General features: G+C 46.9%; 1 protein-coding gene across 3 annotated transcripts in view; it reads right to left on the bottom strand.

The window, feature by feature from the left end:
• Window positions 1-9,687, bottom strand: part of acaca (acetyl-CoA carboxylase alpha) — a 49,848-nt gene extending 40,161 nt beyond the window's left edge. For 2 of the 3 annotated variants that reach the window (XM_083697551.1, XM_083697553.1), the window contains exons 1-14: window positions 9,535-9,687; window positions 8,618-8,876; window positions 6,187-6,331; window positions 5,935-6,073; window positions 5,200-5,309; window positions 4,988-5,069; window positions 4,460-4,558; window positions 4,140-4,246; window positions 3,916-4,026; window positions 3,301-3,510; window positions 2,803-2,973; window positions 1,263-1,424; window positions 606-769; window positions 78-228 (exon numbers count right to left, since the gene is read on the bottom strand). In XM_083697551.1, the coding sequence (XP_083553677.1) occupies window positions 78-228; window positions 606-769; window positions 1,263-1,424; window positions 2,803-2,973; window positions 3,301-3,510; window positions 3,916-4,026; window positions 4,140-4,246; window positions 4,460-4,558; window positions 4,988-5,069; window positions 5,200-5,309; window positions 5,935-6,073; window positions 6,187-6,331; window positions 8,618-8,847 (1,881 nt within the window). In that variant the 5' untranslated portion in view covers window positions 8,848-8,876; window positions 9,535-9,687. The remainder of the gene's footprint in view (window positions 1-77; window positions 229-605; window positions 770-1,262; window positions 1,425-2,802; window positions 2,974-3,300; window positions 3,511-3,915; window positions 4,027-4,139; window positions 4,247-4,459; window positions 4,559-4,987; window positions 5,070-5,199; window positions 5,310-5,934; window positions 6,074-6,186; window positions 6,332-8,617; window positions 8,877-9,534) is intronic. The other variant, XM_083697552.1, reaches the window with a different exon arrangement.
• Window positions 9,688-15,365: the final 5,678 nt, after the last annotated feature.

Raw genomic sequence — 15,365 nt, 5'->3', positions numbered from 1 at the left:
ACCGGTTCTATATAGGACATGCCCACAGGAGAAATCAATCTTCTATAGGAGCAACAGCTGCTGTTTACAGCATTTACCTGCATCTTCTCCGAGATAAGCCTGTCCAGCCAACCAGTGTCGATGGTGTTGTGCTGGAAGCTCTCCGTCTCTAGCAGCTTGATGAGGTATTCTACTGTGGTCCTGAAGTCTCCTCTGATAGACAGCTCCTTCAGGGCCACCACCATGTTCCTACACACACACACACACACACACACAATATACTGACAGCAAACCCAAACCTCTATATATCACCATGGGGTTCATAGTCCTTACATGACTATTGGCCTTCATACGCACCTATCCCAGATAGCGCTAGCTACTGTAGCTACATTAGCCAAGTCACGTACTGTAGCTAGCAAAATCAGTTAACTGTTTTCATTATTTCGGTTGTTTTATTTCAATGTTTTTAAATTGTTTATGCTACTAACAATAACAAGAAGAAGAAGAAGAACGCGTGTGATAAAGACCACTTGGTAGCAATCATGCCACAGAAACTCAACTCCATACAGAGTTAAGAGAGTGATATCGAGAGTGATATCGTGATATGTTGGGCTGGGTGTACTTACGAGATGGCCTCCTCGCGGTTCTCTCCCCAGGAGAAGCAGTGGCCGAACTGGGAGTCGGCGAACTCATGCAGGCCTCCGGCCGCCGCCACGCTGAAGTAGCCCCACACGTTCTTGTTGCTGCGGAAGTTCAGCTCCTGGACCGTGCCTGAGCTCGGCTTGAAGCCCTGCGAGAAAACACAAACCTCAGCTGAGCCAGGACTCCAGCATTTACCACCCTTCTAACCTGTCAAATATATTTGTATTGTAAATATACAGTATATTATAATAATAATGCCATTTTAGCAGAAGCTTTTACCCGAAGCAACTTACAGTACAGTGAGAGCATTCCATTTTAGTACTGTATATTTGGTCGCAGCGGGAATCGAACCCACAACCTAAGCGTTGCTAGCTCTACCAACTGAGCCACACAGGACCGTATTTGTGCTTCCCTAGTCACAGGGACAACACACTAGTCTCCACACAGTCTGACAATATATGCCATTGAGCTGATGCTTTCATCCAAAGCGACTTACATTGCAGTGAGTGCATACTTTTTTCAGTATATATGGTCCCAGCGGGAATCGAACCCACATTAGCACCATACTCTACCAACTGAGCCACAGAGGACCACTCAGCCACTCAGTATACCATGGTATAACCAACAACAGGAGGGCCTACCTCGTCAGGGTTCTCACTGGTGATGCGGGCAGCGATGACGTGTCCCCGTGGAGAGGGGGCCGTGGACAGACCCTCAAAGTCAATGAGACAGTCGCCCCAGGGCTGGACCCCGTACATCATCCTGATGTCTTTGATCCTGTGGAGGGGGATCCCCATGGCAATCTGAAGGGAAGTTGGGGAAATAAGAACAGTCAAGAGTCCGGAACGGTTGACATAGTATCTTTTCAAATGGTACTCCTCCTTGTACCTTAACGCAGTTAAGAGCAGTAAAACTCAGTAGGGTTTTATGTGGCGTATGGACAGGGACTTTATTTTACAGGGGGGTTTATATGTCTGGAATGAAACAGAACCATTTCTCTTGCACCGTTTATCTCATTTGTTTGGAACACTCTTATCACACTTGCTCCTCCGCGTCCTGGCCTGGCGGTGATCATTGTTGTATCCCCCTGACAGGAGACACAGCCTCCTTGTATGCTACTGTTCTCTGTCCCTCCCGCAGAGATTAGATAGTGTGTGAGTGTGTGTGTGTGTGTTTGTGTGTGTGTGTTCCCGTGTGGTGGACAGAGTTGTTCCCTCCCCCACAGAAGCCTGCGTGCCAGCCTGACCTCCTCAGTGGTACTCTCCTTCAGCTTGAGCGCCACTGACCTACATACTGCAGGGTGGACACGTGACCTACGTCTCCTACTGCTGCTGCTAGAGGTGTCTGGGACAGCAAAGGGGTGAAGAGGACGATGAAGGGGGAGCGGGGGGGGGGAGGGGGGAGGCTTTGTGTGTTGCTGCACATCGGCTCCTTCAAACCCAGCCAGTTGCCATGGAGACAGGGGCCTAGGCTAATGTTAAACGTCCAGTGCAGTGAAGCGCTCTGGCTTTTGTGCCTTCGCCACGTAGAAGTAGGGCCTCAAACGATGATATCTGTGACCTAATCCCCTTTCATTCATGACCGCTGTGTGATCTCTGGTCATGAGCTAAAAATTCACAAAGTCTTAATCCGAGTGTTTTTTTTGTAACGTTATTGGTTAGTAATGTTTTTGCAATGCCTTCCTAGGGTTTTTGTAGTGTCAGTTATTGACCCTCCTCTATTGCCCTTCCTTGTAGAGTATCAGGTTACTAGATGAATGCGTTGTTGGGTTGTTTTGCCATCCGTCTAGATACCTGTTCCCAGACGGCCAGGCCCAGAACCCAGACCTCACAGGACTGTGTGAGCCCCCCCCCCCACAGGACTACATCAAAGTCACAGATCAGTGTCACACTCACTGACTCACACACACAAATAATGAAAGTTTAGTTTTGCTCGCCTTTTAGGAGCTCTCTTTTGGGTTCTAATTGTTTGTTTGATTTGAACAGCCCTTGCCGGCCCTTTTTCCTTTGTAGTGGTACCTGTTGTGTGTTTCCGTTGTTACCTTTTCAAAAAAGACCTTCTAAGTTCCTTGTTAATAAAATAAACTTTAATTTACCAAATCCATCTGGTTTTATGTTGCTTCCCTTTCCCCTAGCGAGCTGGGTTGTAACACACACACACACACACAAAATGGCCACTGACCTGCAGCTGTGCAGCAGGCAGGTTGACATCGGCCACCATCTCCGTGCAGGGGTGTTCCACCTGCAGACGAGGGTTGAGCTCCAGGAAGTAGAAGCTGCCGTCTTGACTGTAGAGGTACTCCACTGTTCCAGCGCTCACGTAGCCCACCATCTTAGCCAGCTTCACCGCACACTGTAGAGCAAACACACAGACACTCACTATTGGCCACTCCAGTCACAGGTCAACGAGTCCGCTCGTAGAAGACGTAATAACCTAGGACAAAAAAAAGGAATCGTCTCGAATGTCAAAATTCATCTTGGCAGGGCTTGTCACGTGCCAGTGTGACGAGCTGGGTTTCCAAACTGGGTCTCCTGTTACGTGGAAGACCCAAGCGTCTACCATGAGGTCCAAGAGGCTATGTCTCAGGCAGGGCTACCTCATTTACAAATCACCTCCGCTACACCAGAGCCCCTCTTTATTGTACTATATAAGGAGCCAGGTACTGGGGATACGCCATACCCTCTCCATGTCCTCAAACACGTCCGATGTGGCAATGGTGGCGGGCGCCTCCTCGATGATCTTCTGGTGTCTGCGCTGGACGGAGCAGTCTCTGCCGAACAGGGAGATGGCGTTGCCGTACTGGTCAGCCAGGAGCTGCACCTCCAGGTGGCGTGCGTGCTTGGCCAGCTGCATGACGAAGATGGGCGACCCCGGAACCTCCGTCTGGACCTGGGGAAGAGCGGGCATGATTGGGTTTATTCAGGATTCTTCTACAGCCAATCAAAAAGGCTGATGTTGGTGGAATACTGAAGTTTCACATCGAATTTTGGCTTAAAATGTTGGCTGTATGGTTCATAACGTTAATTGATTTCGTACAGTCTCTCATTAGACCACACAGTCCTTTGTTTAAGGCTAACAAAGTTTAGCGAAATAAGTTTTTTTGGGTCATGGGTGTCGGGGGGTATGCCCCTGTTATGCCTAAATCAGGTAATTTGTTGACAATATCTCTGTCTATTTAGGGGACCCACCCAGCTCAAGAGCTCCCCCGCAGGTCAAAAGTTCCATATAAATCACTTTAAGTAGCGACATTCACATTACAGTGTAGCTATGGAGACGGAGGTCCCCCGTGCTCACCTGTCTGTAGAGGTTGGGGAAGTCGTCAGCGCAGTTGACCTTGCGGATGCCCTTTCCTCCGCCCCCCTCCGAGGCTTTCACCATCACTGGGTAGCCCACGTGCTCGGCAGCCTAGGACACAACACAACACAGCTGTTGAGCGTCCTCACGGTCGGACTGAAGCCCATAGCCGAACCCACTCTCATTCATGTCTCAATCGTATCTGTTACTGCTGCCAGGAGTACCTTCAGCCCTGCCTCCACATCGTGGATGCAGCCCTGCTCGTAGAGATCAGGGGGGACATTGATTATATTCTTCTTCTGGTCACTCTCTGTCCACTCCACCGTCAGCCCTGATACACACACACACACACACACACACACACACACACACACACACACACACACACACACACACAGACACACACACACACACACACACACACACACACACACACACACACACAATCAGTCTCTTCGGGCACAAGTGTCAGGGACATTGACAGTATTGACTATTCAGGAAAATAAATTAACAGATAAATAAACAGCTTGGAAGATAGACTGACCTAGTCCACTCCAAGGCAGGGTAGGGATGCCAGCGGTCTGGGCCACTATGGACGAGGCAATCTTGTCCCCTAACGCCCACATGGCCTGGCTAGGGGGACCTGGGAGGGGACACAGAGACAGGACAGGGTGGGCTAGACACATCAGATGTCAAACATACATGACATTGTATTACATTGTGCTGCTCATTGAGAATCCATCAAATAATAACAGCTGTGGTCTTTCATCATGAAAAACTGATACGGGGAATAAATAGTTTCTCTCTGATAATTCCTTGTCATATTCAAATGTGGGGAGATGTACAACCAGGCTCGGTTTCTGTCATCGTAGTGAAACTGTGGGGGATTGGTAGTAAGGGAAAGAAGTAATGCTGTCTGTCTGTCTGTCTGTCTGTCTCAGGTTTCTAATCAAGAATGCCATTCCCAAAGGTGTGTCAAACTAGGCTTGCACCATTGCAAAGCCTGCAGCTCTAGAAAAGAAATAAAGATGAAGAAATAAAGATTTCAAAACATAAGGACACCCAGTCTTACCCATGAAGGCAATGCCATTCTTATGCAGCAGCTCTGGGAGTTTGGGGTTCTCTGACGCGTGGCCCCATCCTGCCCAGACAGCCTGGAGAGAGCATTAAAATCACCCACAGTCAGACACAGATACAAATAGACAACATGGTCTAGGATCATGTCATGACTGTCCTAACAAGCCTATGCTTGAAATGGAAGATGAATGGCTTGAGGTACTCTACCTGCACAGGTATGCGTTTAGCAATGTCCAAGATGAGCTCCACATTGGCATAGTTGTTGTTATTCGTCCCTCCTGGCACAGGCACATAGTGGTCGGCCATCTTTATGTACTCTGAGGATGACAGTGACAGGAAAATCATTCACATGTTTTTATTTGACCTTTATTTAGACAGTTAAGTCCATTAAAAACAATGTGGCCAATTCACCCCTTGACACCGACAGGTTGAGCACAGCAAAGTAAACCACATAAAATAAATAAAAAAAATATACAGCATACAACTGATGATGACAACGTCACAACGTGCAAAGTTCAGTCAGAGTCTCGAAACAGTTTGCATATTTGATTCACTCTATACAGCACCATGTATGTGGTAGAACCTACTTTTCTCTAGCTTTGTCGCTATGGGCTTGCTATGATCATATGTGAGTCTCACTCCCCGAAAGACAAACTATTTTACACATGAAAGAATATTCAGAAAGCAATGCTGTTTCTATACCATCCAGCAGAGTCTTTTCTTCTGAATTAGGGCAGGCTAAATGGCTGTTCAGTGCAGGCCTGAACCAACAGAGAGCAGCCGGTGCCTGGAAGCCTGGTCTGCTTGTTTAAACACATCGGCTAGAGAGCGTTGTCATGGGTTTTGCTGGGTCATTAGACAGCAGAGTCGCCTCTCTTCAGTAGTGAACTCTGTTGTTGCCCTCCTGTTGACGCCACACCGTCAGAAAATAAAACCACTCACCTGCGTTAGCTTTGAGGTCCTCCGGGGTGACCATAACGACGAAGCGGATGGCCCTCTCGTTGCGGAACATCTCGTAGGCCCAGCGGCGGATGGAGCGCATGCACTTGACCGCTGCGATGCCGTTGTTGGCGATGAGGACCTGGGCGGGGGAGGGGGGGGGGTTAGGGGGGGAGAAAGGATATGAGCGATTCATACCACCACTAGGACTACATATGTCCAGAACACACAGGGTTAAACAACTCCTGGACATACCTTCTCGATGACTTTATTGCCTCCAAAGCGGGTGACAAACTCGGCCGGGGAGGCCACGGTAAAGTCTCTCTGCAGGTCGATACGTCGGCGGTCTCGGCCTTGCTTGACCAGGTGGAGCCCTGACATGCTTGGTCTGTGTGAATAACTAACATTAATACAGCATGAGGAATCAGAATTCACCCGATCCGAATCATTAACATCCCAATCATCAACAGATGACCCAGCATCATCATACATTGCTCTTAAAAAAATAATAATAATAATTATGTGAAAGACCAAACCAAGCAAATCTAGTCGACACTAGCTCTGTGTTGACAACACTTCATGTCTACCATCAGACAGATAAAAGGGCCCAGGGATAAAGGGATCACAGGGGTGTTTAGACGGCTACTGGTGCTAGGGAGCAGCAGATTACTGTATCTCATCTGAGATTAGATAGCGGAGGTGGCCTGGGTGTGGCAGCCCAGACACGCTTTTTTTTCTTTTTTCTTTTTTACAACCGCTCACTAGAGAGCACCAATTTATCAGTGCCATGATGGCAACGGTCACATCCATATAGACAGGGATGACGATTGTTGATTAACGACAACGTCAGCTTTGCTGACAAGAGACATCAATGCCACTGGGGAGAAGGGAAAATGTCCTCTCATTGTGTGAGAAATTGTCACTCAGTAAAAAAAAAAAGTAGGTAAGGTGAGGTTCGCTTCATTCCGGAAATGTTTACAGGCTTGGGCAAGAGTTTTGTTTGAGGGAAAACTGGGCCCCCTGGAATGGAGCTCCACCCTCTGAGGGAGCCAGAGGGAGGAGGCAGAGGGAGGGGGACCCAGTCATCACACTCATCCAGGAGGGTGTGGCAGAGCCTAGGCCTGTGTATGGCTGGCTCCAGTGGCCTGACACTGCAATATTGCATCATGATGGGGGTGCTGGCACGATACTGGGGCCTCTGATTGATGGCCAAGAGAATGGTACTTCCAGCTATAGAACACCCCCTTGTCCTATGAGAGAGAGAGAGAGTGAGAGAGGGGGGGGGGGGGGGGGGGGGGAAGGGGAGGCAGCCTCCCGCTGTCCAGTATTTCCAGTTTTGACACCATCAAACCTCCTCCTCCACGCCACCCAACCCGATTCCTCCTATCACACTCCCTCCAGTCCCCAATGGTTACACTAAACCAGACAGGCCGGGGCAGCTGTGACACTAATAACCCAAATGACAGGGGTCAAACAAGGATCAAAAACAAAAACATGCCTCTCTCCCAGACAGCCATATCATAACAGGCGGAGAGCTTAACCATATGATCCTAACTATATGATTACCTTGTATTTAAATATGAACGATAGAATAGCTGTGTACATAATTGTACAATGGCTTTGGAATGTAGGCCTAATTGTGCTGAAAGAGTTCAGTGCTAGATAGGCAAGTTGAACTGAGACACATACAGTATTTTACATTTTCATCAGTACAAAGCATAGGCCTAATCATGTTGATTGGTTCTCCAAAAAACAATTACAACCCCATGGCTGAAGCAATACTAGACCTGGGAGACCTGCCTTGCACTCGTACCAGGCACAACAACACCTTCATTTCATGAACAGCACAGATCTGCAGTTAAGGAGCTTTGTGAAGAGACAAAAGTGGGCCTACAGGCTACGATCGCACCACAGAACCAACAGATATCAAAGACAAAGCAAAGGCAACAGCAAAAAAACAGAGAGACTGGCATCTTGTGAAGCAAATGTCCTAACCATTATCTAGCTCATCATTTTAACCAAATGTAGCTATACTCTGGCCAGCTCCATAACATCTGAAAGACTTAGCCTACTGACGCAGATGGAAGCTTAGTCTTGTATAGCCCTAGCCTATAGCCAGCAAGACATCTACATTCACCCTATCCATTCCCTCGTCCCAGTGCCTGTGAAAGGAGGCCTACAAAGCAGAGCTCGGGAGCTCAGGGAGTTCTGAGGGTTTTGGCAACGGGACAGAAGCCAGCTCCAGTAGTCCTCCCAGAACACACAGTTCCACTGTGGCAGAGTGTGAAGCTGGTGAGGCCACATTTTTCACACACAGCAGAGCGGGGGCCACCCAGCCAGGGGGAGTGCACTCAGTCAACTGAACACAACACAATGTTCTGGGGCCGCCATTTCTGAATACACTACAACATTCGTCAAATTAAGACCTCTCTGTAATGGAGGTTACTTCATGTTCCATACACCTGGGGCCAGATTATTATAGCAAAAACTAAAATGTCACGAGGAGATCGACCCTTTTGATGTTTTTCATACTTGAGTATCTTTTAATTCATTATTTCTCTGACTAATGCAATACTAGTCATCATTCTGTATAGTTGAAATACCCATTGGCGATCACTAAAACAGATGCTGTGACAGAAATTCGTGGTACGGGTGGCATGCAAATGAAACAGGCCCGGGTTCTGACCTCAGGTGTTGCAGGGGCCCATCGATGTGGTCGAAGCCCACCTCAAAGGTGCTGTCCGAGCTGCTGATGGACGAGGGGGACAGGGATCGCTCCTTCTCCTCCAGCTGCAGGTCAGGCTTCCCCAGGATCTCATCCTCAGAGTTCTCCTCCGACACAGAGCCGACGATGAAGTGGGAGTGCAGCGCGGCCGCAGCCGCGGGGTTCTTGGCAGGCGGGTCCTGCTGTGCCATGGCTGGACGACACGGACAGGCTGCAAACACTGGAGGGAGAGGACAGTTAGAGCCCCAGTTATAAAGCCTGCGCGAGGGCTGCAGACAGTGTGACATGGGTTCAAACTGGCATGGGCCAGTATTTGTCAGGTTGCATCACTGAGTTGCACAAAATGAGACTGACCCTGCATATAAAGAACACGTTTTCACAATGTGTACTGCACGACATTACAAAACAATGACCGGTGTGCTGACCTCTGAGGAGTGTATTGCCTCACCATCCCCCCTGTACAAAGTCGCTTTATGTTGGCTACAACAATATTTTTTTAATATCTATCTTACAACTCCATTGTAAATCACATGAAATAAGCACACACGGGTAAAGTTTGGGATGAAACTGCAGCCTTGTCACAGACATGAGCAAGACACACCTTGCTTGCTGGACCTGAAAAACCCGCCCAGCAATCCAGACATTGCGAAAATGACTGAACATTACTAGCGACACGCTTGGAGAGGGATAACATAGCTAGTAGCAGATCATGTTTGGAAACAAATGTCGTATCCACACACTGCTATGGCAAGAGAAAGGAATCGTAGCTACGAGCTAGCTACAGTACTACTCTGCTACCAGCTAGCTAAGTCAGCTAGGTGGATTGCTAGCACTGCTGTGTGTGTGTTCATGTAATGAGCTTATCTATAACGACTCACCGTGTGAAAGAAACCGACAAGCAATCCTGAATCGTGGATCCCAAAAATATTGGTGACGATCTATTTAACTCAATATGAGTTCTGACATGTCTTTCGAAGCGGGGAAGGCAAAAAATCACATCATGATTGATGTGCTTATGCGCGACTACAACAGACGCTTTGACAGCGGAAAGTGGTGCGATGTGATGCGCAGATGGGTTACTTCTGGCCATTCCCCTCTGACCTTGGATTGCTGCGGAGAGGGCCAATTGGATTGCACGACGACATCCAAGGGCGGGCAGAAACCGGCAATCTGTAGGAGGTGTGCCCAATGAAAAACCTTTCTCCTGTTCTATGTGCTATGTCCAGAACGGCCCGGTTCAATGGTCCGATCCAAATGGAGAGATCCCCCTCACCCAATCCTGACTGGTTTACCCATTTATCCTTATACAAATCTGATCTGCTCTTTGGAACCTGATGCAGTACAGCATGTCAAAACCGGTAGCTCTCAGCAATGTCCAGACATTTGCCTAACCAGGGTTGATTTGATCCATGAATAAGATTCCGTTTTGTAATTTTGGGGTCGATATTCTAACGAGGCTTAACAACAGAGATTTACATAGGTTGAAATGAATGTGTTTAAAACTGGTCAGTCTATGGATAACCCGATTGTTTTAGATGAGACAATACCTGTTTTTGGTCCTCACACATCAATCATATTTAATCTCAGTCAAAGAAGAATGTGAGCTATTCACAGATTTGAACTGCTTAAAACCCTCAAAATACCAACATATTTCGCTGTTCAACAGGGATTTGGCCAGAACCCAATACTGAAAACATAAAAAAGCCACAATCTTTCAAAAAGTAATACGTTTTCCTTTCATAGTTTTAATTTATAATTTCTAACAACAAAAAAGAAGTTGCACATTGCAACACATGTAATGTTAATCAATACATCTTTTCTTTTGCCTGAAACATTTGTAATTTTCTGAATACCAAATTAATACTTGACACCAAATAACATGGTTTGGAGATGTTTTTTTGAAAAAGTCTAGAAGAACTGGAAATTTAGAATATATATATGGCCAGACGCCAGATGGTACTTTTAGGGCGTACATTTATATATATACATGTATATTTAAAAAATGTACGCCCTAAAAGTATCAATTGGCGTCTGGCCATAAGAATCACTGCTAGTTTTAGTCACAATAAAGTACTTATATGTTGCCACACCAATAAGGTATCCTTCCCTAAACCTACATAAACAGGTAATGCAGTTGATCACCCATTGGTTACTCAGGAATAATAAAAGTGTATTTGTCACTTCAAATATTCTTACATTCAAACTCAAGATTCTACACAGATGAGGGTCAAACTAAGTGTAGCTTTAGGCAGTACAGCACTGTCATCTAGTGGATATTCACAGACACTGCAAGTGTCCTTGTTCTCCTTGGTCTATGTTCAGCCTCCCCATTTCCCCCTTGTTTATGACGTTCAATATTTTGTGATCATAATTTTACTGATTAAATATTTTTACAGTGATAAATATTTTACTGATAGTAAAATAGCTGTAGTCATACAGTACACTTCCTAAGTCTCCCCATAATGTTTATGATATTTCATGTTCAGTTTAAATAAACAGATTTCCATGTACTATGACAAGGAACCATATCTCCATGCATATTTTTCTAAAATGTATTTAGGAAATGCAATCCAAGCATTGCAAATCAAAACATGCTTTAGAATGTGTATTTTCAGTTAAAATGATAGAATCATCTTACATATACAATAGTTGAGATATTAAAATGTCTTTACAGTAGGGTGCTTACAACGCTCTGTTGCCCAACAGAGTGCAGCAGATAGTGTTTTCATTGCGCTAAAGCTACTCTGGGTCCTCCATATGTACCAAGGTGTTTCAGAGATGTCTTAAATAATTCAAATGAAATATTCACATTAAAGTGCTTTCAATTCTGGGGAGAGTGTGCTTTACTGTTTCTGCAACGTACTGAGTTGCTTGGATTAGTTTCTAATGGATAAGGAAAACAAAACATCCCTAAAAGTATGTTTTCCTGGCAGGGGAAGTTGTATTTCACGCAGCCCTTTCCAACAATACTCAACCGTCAACAAATGACCAATGAACCACGCCAAACTGTGCTGTTGTAATTATGATTCCCAGCTATTGAGGTTTCTTTTCTATGGAAATACATACAGTAGCTCAAATATCTTCTCACAATAAAGGGTCTAAAAGGTTATGGAAAATGTGGTAATAAAAATACTCAAAAGCCCAGTAGAGGCCTATCATCGCTCTCTGTCCCTCATTGGCAGCCATTGCAGGGAGTCGCTGAAAATCACATGCATTGAAACAAACACCCTGGGTATCAGGAACCCTGCAGTGAAAAGAATCTGTGTTAATGTGCTCACCCATCACACAGAAGAACATATTGCTTACAACCGGTACAATGAGTTTGGGGTGACTTCAGTTACACGTTCCTGGAGACTGGCAGACTGTTACAATGGGGGCCGGGGCCCTGGCCCCCTTTGTTGCCACGGCGAGGAGGAAAGTGGCCAGCTACAGTTTCACTCCATCCCTTCATTGCTGATTGACATCCTTGAATGCGGCTTTTGAGGCGAGCTCCAGTTTAATTAAAGCGTTTGCCCCGCTTCACGGTGATCCTGTGAGCACCGGTGATAAATATTGAATGGAGTTCACCTTCTGGTTAGCGCGTGAAGTGGGGGGCGGGGGGTGGTGGTGGTGGTGGTGGTGGTGGTGGTGGGGGGGAGGTGGGGGGAGGTGGGGGGAGATACAGGCAGATGCTTTGTGAGAAGGGGGGGATCTCTGGAGAGAGCCCCTCAGTGGGGTCTGGGGGACTGGGCCCCCGCTGGCTGTATGGGACGCTGAATGAGACGAGAGCTCAGCCGCCGCGGGCTGTGCCAGCGCGGTTGAGCCCTAGAGCGGCCTGCCGTGTGAGATTTCACACTGCCCAAACACCGTGGCGGCTCTCGGGTGTCTGAACAGCCGTGCTGGAGAGGGAGAGAGGTCTCACTGAGGGCCACTTTCTCTCCTCAGAGCCCGGGAGCCGGGTATCAGGCTACCTTTTGCCGAGTGAAAAGACAGACTGATAACCTGTTAACCAAGCCCCGTGTGTAAAAGACACTGGCACACATACCTTATCTCACCCACATTAGCCTCCCTCAGATACACTTCTCTGGATTGTGTAATCCAGTATGTTCTGAACAGCTCACTATCACCTCTGATACTGGGACAGTGCCTCCCATCTTGCGCTTTTAACCTAATGAGTTTATGAGATGAAGAACTGTAATGGGTGTGAGGCTGTCTCTCTTCTCTGGGTGACATTCTGATCTGAGGTGCGGGGGGGTCAGGTTGGTGTTGATCCAATTGGAGACGGGGGGGGGGGAGTGTGGGTGCTGTGGTTTAGGGATGGGGAAGGGGAGAAGTGATGAAGTTCTTATCTGCATTCCAGAGGTGACTCCTGGCCCGTCGCGGTGTGAGTGAAGCTGAGACTGTGTCAGGCAAGCATCTCCATGGTAGGGGGAGTGGAAGGTAGGGGGGGGGGGACAGGGGGGACAGGGGGGACGAGGACGGGGACGGGGGGGACGTGTAACAGATACCCTTGTGTCAGCTGTTTCCTGCACTGCAGCTGACAAGGACCCCCATTCACAACTCTCCCCTCCTTCCCCACTGTGATGAATAAGTAATTATTCCATCACGGAGGCCGGGCACTTGGAACGGACTATTTCATGTGGCAGCCGTGGGTAAAGCGATCCCCCCTGTCACGGGCAACTGGAGCCGAGTGTGTACCAATTCCAGCAGGGCCGTAACCCTACCTGCTCCGAGCGCTCTGTTTATTTGGCACATCAGCGGAGCCTTTCTCTACCTGAGTGACAGCTTCGAAAAGGGGGTCACATTCACCTCCACTCTATCGCGTATTGTAATATTTAATGGCAAACAAGCTTGAGAAGGACGGCAGGTAACCAGAGTCCATCCTTTCCACCGATGCCGGGGCTAAGGAGGCAGCTTGATCCCTGGTATTGTGGTGCAACACACGCCCGTGGCTTGCTATTTGTTTATAAGGGGATATAGCCTTACTGATCACAGTTTGAAAGGAAAAAGGGTGAAAAGAGAGAGGGCCGTATAGAGTTAAGAATGTGTTATTTGAACATGTGCGGTGATGGTGACTTTTTCCTTGATGTCGTCGAGTAGGTGTGCTGCTTTTGTACTGGAAATAAGGGCTTGATCACTTTCATATGAAAGAAGGTGAATTGAGCTCCCCAGTAGAGCTCAGATCACTGATAAGTGGGTTTTTTTACGGATAGAAATACACCATCCTCTTTGCTGCTGAGTGTAGCGCTGTGAATTGCTCTCAGTGATAGAACACCTCTATGAAGAAGACTCCTTGATCCGTGGCAGGGGGGTCTTTGATATAGTGATGAATTAAATGTGTGTATTGTGAGTGGGGTGTGAGTGCCTGTGCACAGTACATTGTGTGTGTGTGTGTGTGTGTGTGCGTGTGTGTGTGTGTGTGTGTGTGTGTGTGTGTGTGTGTGTGTGTGTTGCATAGATATGAAACAGCAGGTCCTACAGCTCTAGAGGAGGACAGCTTCTGAAAGCCAATTTAGAAATTGTCCTTCACTCACACAGAGATCAAGGGATGAGGCTGCAGTATAGCCGTACAACACCTGGAACACCTTCCCTCCATGTTGTATTGCCCTGGGTCAATTTCCTATGATCAGTGCAGTGATAGTACAGTGAAATGTGTTTGTCTAATGTTGGCCTCCATATCATGTGGACAGAAGCTAACCCTCTTGTCAGGGATAAAACAAAAATACAGATAGCTCTCATTGAATCCTACTGGGTACATACATTTCCGAATATAACATTTGCGTCGCATATCCACTAGATGGCTTCAGAGGCCATTGGTTGACAAACATGAGCGTTTCTACATAAAACGATGCCCGTAGAATATTAGCTTATGACTGCCGTGTTATGCTACCACTCTTTATCTAGCTGGTTGGTGTGTGTTTCAAAGCAGTGATATTAAAAAGCGAAGCATTTATAATACATGGAGTCCAAAACCTCAGTCTCTACACATCACATGAAACTTTCCCTTGTATATCACCTTACAACTGACATGTTTACCCATAGGGCTCCATTGATAAATACTCTGTCCACTTTGTCTGTCATGCTATTGAGATGAATAATTGATTGTCTTTCAAGTTTTGTCTTTCAGCATTAATTCTACAGCAGTAACATGTTGGGTAGCCTTCTCAAATGGCGGGGTGAATTAATATGTACAGGGCTCACTGTGTGACACTGTAACTAATTTGTTGTTTAAATGTTTCGCTTTTCGCCATTCTAATTGTTGATAGAGGTGTGAGGTGTTTCTAGCAGAGGACCCTCCAACACCGATCACCGATCTTCAAAATACATTGATGTTTTTGGATCATTTTGAATCGTTATGATATTATGATGAAACCATGCCACCGATGGCGTCTCCCATGCTTGGCGTGATCATTGCTGTGATGTCCAGGGTGTGAATAATTCACATCTTCATGTGTGTCCTCGTGCCTCTGAAGGGGTTCACCATGTTTCTTTTATGTGGCCACTGGTGCTGCTGACACCCTCCATTATTAAAAGGCTGGAAACACTAATGCAACTTATGGCTCAACACGGAGCTAGAGGAAAGGTAACTAACGTCACAACAAAAGGCCAGCTGAAAGGTGCATCCATAAGAGAGCTACTTAGGAATGCAATAGTTCAATGGCAATGTACTAACGTCTACCTCTGTAGTTATGTTTGTGTTTTATAAGACTGTGACAGCAGTGCAGTCTTG

Source organism: Argentina silus (genome assembly GCF_951799395.1).
Source record: "Argentina silus genome assembly, chromosome: 2".
Taxonomy (NCBI): domain Eukaryota; kingdom Metazoa; phylum Chordata; class Actinopteri; order Argentiniformes; family Argentinidae; genus Argentina; species Argentina silus.
This window is presented reverse-complemented; position numbering and strand designations above follow the sequence as displayed.